The 6,477-nt window shown below is 39.7% G+C and overlaps 1 protein-coding gene and 1 pseudogene across 1 annotated transcript; one reads left to right on the top strand and one right to left on the bottom strand.

Annotated features, from left to right (window-relative positions):
* Positions 1–279: 279 nt before the first annotated feature.
* On the top strand, positions 280–2,071 carry LOC115966382 (annotated as a pseudogene).
* A 2,652-nt stretch (positions 2,072–4,723) lies between these two features.
* Positions 4,724–5,050, bottom strand: LOC115966381. Its single transcript, XM_031085624.1, has one exon. It carries the CDS (start codon positions 5,048–5,050, stop codon positions 4,724–4,726), a length of 327 nt encoding a protein of 108 aa, XP_030941484.1.
* Between the last annotated feature and the right edge of the window lie 1,427 nt (positions 5,051–6,477).

Here is a 6,477-nt window from a genome sequence, read left to right as displayed (position 1 = left end):
CATAAGAACACATCCTTGGGTTTGCCCGAAGGCTACATTAATCTCAAATTACTCTTTGGAATCATTCTACTCTGTTAATCTTCGGATCTTCGGCCTTAATCCAAAACTTAATTCAACTCACACTAAAGTTATTTTCTCACTCTCCATACAAATTATATTGTTTTGGGATTAATTTGAGGGTAGGGGCTTCACTATTCTCAGTGGACTTGGACTATCAAAACTCTAGTACTTACAGTTGGCACCATCTGTGGGAACTTTAGCTTGTGGTTTTGTTAAGTCATGGCTACTCTAGAGCAAAATGGGGAGGAATCTGTTGGTTCTCAGCAGGAGGACCATTTTGTTAACTTGGAACGAAGGAAGGATAGGGAAAATAACCCCACACCCAGCATTATAGTGGAAACACAGCATACAAAACATACTAAAAGGAGTCATTCAAGGACTGGGAGCCGTGTTTCGCATGAGCAGGAAACACGGGATTTAAAATGCGAGATTGATCATCTGCGTAAAAATTTTCATCGAGGGAACGTGACAGGAGAAATTCCACACCACCATCAAGTGAGGAATCTGGAGAACACAGGGATCGATCCTATCGCTCTAGATCTAGGACTCCTCCTACTAAATCTTTTTCTGTCTCTTCTTGTTTGGATAAATTTGAGAGGCACAGGAACAAGCGTGGAGAAGGCTCATCTTATCGGAGTGGAGGGAATGATGCAATTAGCAAAGCACTTTGTCAGATTTCAAAGTCACCATTTGTACGAAGAATTGACAGAGCCAAGCTTCCCCACTGCTTTACTCAGCTTATATTCACCATTTATAACGGAAGGACTGATCCTGTAAAACATGTGAGTCATTTTAACCAGATGATGGCTGTCTATTCCAAAAATAAGGCTTTTATGTGCAAAGTTTTCCCTTCCAGCCTCGAGCTTGTGGCTATGCGATGGTTTGACGCTTTGGAAGAAGGTTCAATAGGATCTTTCAAGGAGTTGACTCGAGCATTTGGGGCTAGATTTGTAACGTGTAGTAGAGTTCCTAGACCTTTAGATTCTTTGCTGTCTATGGCGATAAAGGAGGGTGAAACTCTTAAGACCTACTCAAACAGATATTGGGAAACAATGAAATAAATGGGGATTTCGAAGACATGACAGTAAGGACTTTTAAGGTGGGGCTTCCAAGAGAGCATGAGTTGAGGAAGTCATTGACAATGAAGCCTGCTCGTAATATATGCCAAATTATGGATCGCATTGACGAGCATAAACGGGTAGAGGATGATCAAACCCAAGGAAAGGGCAAAGCCAAAACCTTCCCAAAAAAGAGGGATCCTTGAGCAATGGGATATAATAATAATCATCCTAGGAGGGATTTTCCCAATCAATCATTGGGAACAGGGGCTCAGGTGGTCAACTCAGTGTTTAAAAATCCAGTTTATCAAATCTTAGAGAAGATAAAGAATGAGCCGTACTTTAAATGACCCAATAAAATAGGAAGAGACCCATCCAAAAGAAACTAGAGCCTTTATTGTCACTATCACCAAGAGAGAGGACATACAACAGAGGATTGCAAAACTTTGCGTGATCATTTGGGCCAGTTGGTGAAGGCAGGGAAGTTGAAGCAATTTTTGCACCAACTTACAGGACAATCAGGACAGTTTGTGGCCAGGTATTAGAGAGATGGAATTCCTCAGCTAGCCCTGGGCACAATTAATATAATTTTTGCTACACCCAAAGGCGACATTGGTTCTTACTCAAGAGTCATGTACGTGGCATCAAACCCAGATATGTAGGACAAAGCCCAAGTGTCTAAGAGGGCTAAAATGGTGGCCGTGCCAACTTTGGGTTTCTCAGAGGAAGATAAGGAAGGAACATTTCAACCCCACGATGATGCCTTGGTGGTAACCCTAGGGATTGGTGGATATGATGTGAAGAGCGTCCTTGTGGACTAAGGAAGTGGAGCAAAGATTATATACCCAAATTTGTATAGGAGATTGAAGCTCAAGCCCAAGGACTTGCAGAAATATGATCTACCGTTGGTCAACTTTAATGGAAGAATGGTAATCCCCCGTGGGATGATCTGACTACCTGTGCAAGCTGGGGATGAAGAGGTACAAGTCAACTTCATCGTGGTGGAAGCCTATTATCCTTATACTGCTATTCTAGCAAGGCCTTGGCTTCACGCTATAAGGGCAGTATCGTCTACCTTGCATTTGAAGGTCAAATATCCCACGCAGGGATGAGTAGGGAAATTGGTAGGAAATCAAGCAATGGCTATAGACAATGTATGGTAGCGGCTGTTAGGTAGCACTCCATGGATCATGTTCTATAGGGGAAGGAACAGGTCCCATAGCAACTACATAACCCTTCCATATCTGTTGAGGCATTTGATTTCTCTGGTTGCAGTCCTACTTGCATTTACTTTACAGATAGTGTGGTACCTGGTGGAAGAGGGAGCAATATGAGCATCTACAACATGCTAGATGGAAGTATCCAACCATGCTATTCAGGCCAATCTCGTTCTAGCATAACACCACCTATGTGGGTTGTGCCTAGTTTAGGAATGACCAACTCTCTTCCAAAGGTTGCACCTTCGCCCTAAACTATAATCATATAGACTTTGCACTTTTATCTATGTTTTTCTTTTAGTTTTTTTAGCATTGGATTATATAAATTTTAATTTATTTAATTTTGTTGACTAATTCAATAATTCTCATTACTACTTTTCTTCTCTTGAGTCTTTTTTATTTTAAATGAATGATATATTTCTCTCTTTTTGATTCATACATTAATGATATATTTCTCTTTTTAATTACTTTGTTGCAATGATATATATGTTGTTGCAAAAAACAATTTATTGCAACGATGTATTTGTTGTAATAAATAATGTTTTATATTTGTCACTGCAATAGATTATAAAATAATGAATATTAAGTTATTGCAATGATGTATTTATTTCATGTTTATTATTGCAATAAATTGAAAAATAATTGATATAAAATTATTACAATGATGTCTTTATTGCAATAAAGTATTACTTTGAAATTTTTGTTGTAATAGATTGTAAAAAGGCGTAAATGCACTTTTAGTCCTTACATTTTGACTTTTTTCCAATTTAGACCCTACATTTTATTTTTTCCACTTTTAGTCCTTAAACCAATTAACACGGAACATTTAAGTTCTTGAAACACTGTTCCGTCACCAAACTACTGAAGAAATTGACGGATTAATAAAATAGTAATAAAAATTCACTATAGCACTGACACATCAGCATATAAATTTAAAAAATTAATTTTTTAATTTTAATTAAATAAAAAAATAAAAACAGAATTAAAAAATCATGTTCAAACCTTGCCCAGAATAAAAACATGTGTTCTTCCCCTTAATCATGTTCTTCATTTTCTTCCCAGCAAACCTTGTCTAGAAATTTTAAAAATCAATATTTTTGTTTCTCTTCTTGCATTTTCTTAGCAACCAAACATGCAAAACACACAGCAATCTTCAAATGAGAACAAAACCAACAATCACAAAAATACAGATCTCCTGCAAAATCAATCTCCAACAAAGAACCAAACCCAAATCTCCAATAAAACAACCAAACCCATAAACCCAACAACCAAACCGATCTCCAACAAAGTAAACATTAACCTTCAAACCCATAAATCTACTTGGGAAACAAATACAAAAAAAAAAAAAAAAAAAAAAATCGAGTCAGATACCCACAGGAAAAACAAACCAAAACCCCCCAAAATTCTCCAGTAAACTAATGAAATTGTTAGCAAAGTAAGGTTATTTGGAAAAAAAAATCTAAAACCTTGTATGTAAAAACTTGTAAAATATTTTACTAGAAAAACAAGTATAAAGTATTTTACAAAAATATCACAGCCGACTGTCTTCATACCCAACTCTTTCTCCCCCTTTCTCATACTTTACTCATCCTCTCTCACACTTGCCCAAACCAGTGACAACACCCATCGGTGACGCCACTCTTCGATCCACTCCGCCAGCACCCTTCACCGCTCTTCGCCTCCACTCCGTTGGCACCCTTCGCCTTCGTTTTGGTGGCACCACCATCAGATCTTGGCCCGTTTTGTCGTCGGAGAAGTCGCTGCGAGGGGGCCGAGGTGAGCCTTGTCACCGCCGCTCTGTCGCTCATTGCTTGGATCTGGTTTCACTAGAAACGCCGTCACTAAGATCTCTGACCTGGAATCGGTGAGAGTGAGTGGGTTTTTTTTTTTCCTTCACGATCTGGGTTTTTGGGATGGCTTGGGGGTTGCGATGGGTGGCTGGGTGGGTTTGTGGATAGTGGCTGAGTGGGTGGGCTGTGGTGGCTGGCTGGCTGGCTTTTGTTGATTTTTTCTCTTCGATTTGTGATTTAGCTGACTGATTTAGGTTGCTAACAATAATGAAATACTTTTAATTCTGTTTTTATTTTTTTATTTAGTTAAAATTAATAAATTAATTTTTTAAATTTATATGTTGACGTGTCAGTGCTATAGTGAATTTTTATTATTATTTTATTAATCCGTCAATTTCTCCGGTAGTTTGGTGACGGAACAGTGTTTCAAGGACTTAAATGTTCTGCGTTAATTGGTTTAGGAACTAAAAGTGGAAAAAATGAAATGTAGGGACTAAAATAGAAAAATGTAAAAATATAAAAACTAAAAATGCATTTATGTCTTGTAAAAATAATTTTTTTTTTTTTTTTTTTTTAAGAAACCAATCAACTACTTTATTTATACCAGCTCAGAATTGCTATCCAGTAGTACAAGGGATTTGACATCATTAGGGATGTCCTCCTTCCAAATTTTGGGAACAACACAAAACTTAGCTAATTTAGCTAACTTTTCAGCCACAGAGTTGCCTTTCCGTTGCACATGTGAAAAGGAGCAGTAACAGAGGTCTGAAGTCAAGTCAAAAACGTCCTCAATGATGTGCCCAAACGAAGCAAGACAAGGTGGGCCATCTTTGATGTAATTTATGACTGTTGTCGAGTTCCCTTCAAACAGTGCCTGTTGTATTCCTTTTTCAATTGCAAATTCAATTGCTCTCCTGCATGCCATTGCTTCAACATCATCCACCGTTGGGGGTAGTTTGGTCTTTTCAAGTTATTGTAACAATATCTTTATTTTAAGTTACTGCAACAAAGTTTCTTAATGTAAAACCGATAATTTTAAGTTATTGCAACTAATTATTGTAAATGTGGTAGTTTGCTACTTTTTAAGTTATTATTACAATGATTTTTAACTTGATGAACAAATGAATTTTCATGTGGGTTGAAGAGTACAAAAGGATGAAATAAACACATCACAAATAAATAAGAATATTATTGTAAGAACCAAGTATGGGACCTATGGGCCTAGGATTACTTTGGACTCACAATCTATTTGTAGTGGGCTTGAAGATTTCCTACTATGGGTCGTTCTCGGCAGAGAGACTCAAAGCAACGCCCCAGTTGTTACTCACTCCTCTTCTCTCTTTTCTCTAATTTTCTGAACCCCTTTCTTCTCCCAACTTTCCTCTATTTATAGCCAAGGTTAGTGGGGAGATCGTGATTACAGCCACCGTTAGTGCTACTGAAGGTCCAATACTTTCTGATTAAAGTGGATGTTCAGGTGGGAGGACGGTGCGGCATTTATGATCTTGGAACTTGGTTCCATCGTGCCTGATCATGCTCGGCAATCCAGTTTCCTGTGCAAGTCGCACCTTCCCGGTAAAGGTTTATATACATGACCGGGAACTTTTGACCGACCACCACTTGGACCTTGATACCTTACACTTGTTTGTTTATCAAGGAAGCTTCAGGAAGGGCGCAGGTGAATTGGACCTTTCTAATGGGCCTGTGTCTAAAGCCAGCATAGGACTGGGCCTGGGGCATGCATGGGCCTGTGCCCAAGGACGGCATGAGGCCGGGCTCCGGTCCTGTAAGGGCCCGGGATCCAGGTGCCGTACAATAGCCCCCCCTTGATTCATACTCGGTAGCCGAGAAGAATCAAGGAGCTGTCTGGCCCCTTTGACCTTGGGAATCTTCTAGCCTGGGGCTTCCAACTGTCACTTCTCATTAATATCCATCTCAAAAGACGCGCCGTTTCGCGGCGCCAGGCGCAGTCGTCATCATTGCTTGACGGTTCGTGAACCGAAGCGACGTGCGAATCCATTACGCTTGGCATTCGCTGGGTTGCTCGTACACTGCGCCCATTTATTGCTTGATTAGGCGTTTCTCCTTCCCTCATCTCTCTCTGGCTCTATAAATAGTTCCCCACTGAATACTATTCCATTTTTCCCTTGCCTCTGATCTTTTAGTGCTTACTCTCTGCCGACCACATTTCTGTGCGCTTGCTTGCTCAGTGTTCTTTTGCAGACGGCAAAGTGTTTGTGCAGGACCTCAGACCCGTCCATGAAAAGGATTTAAACTTCATCCTCCGTTCCGAGATCTACGTGCACTGGGACGGGCAACTACGGGCCTCTCACTTAATCCTTGGAGTGGAGC

This window comes from Quercus lobata, chromosome 11 (assembly GCF_001633185.2).
Source record: "Quercus lobata isolate SW786 chromosome 11, ValleyOak3.0 Primary Assembly, whole genome shotgun sequence".
In the NCBI taxonomy this organism is placed as follows: Eukaryota; Viridiplantae; Streptophyta; class Magnoliopsida; order Fagales; family Fagaceae; genus Quercus; species Quercus lobata.
This window is presented reverse-complemented; position numbering and strand designations above follow the sequence as displayed.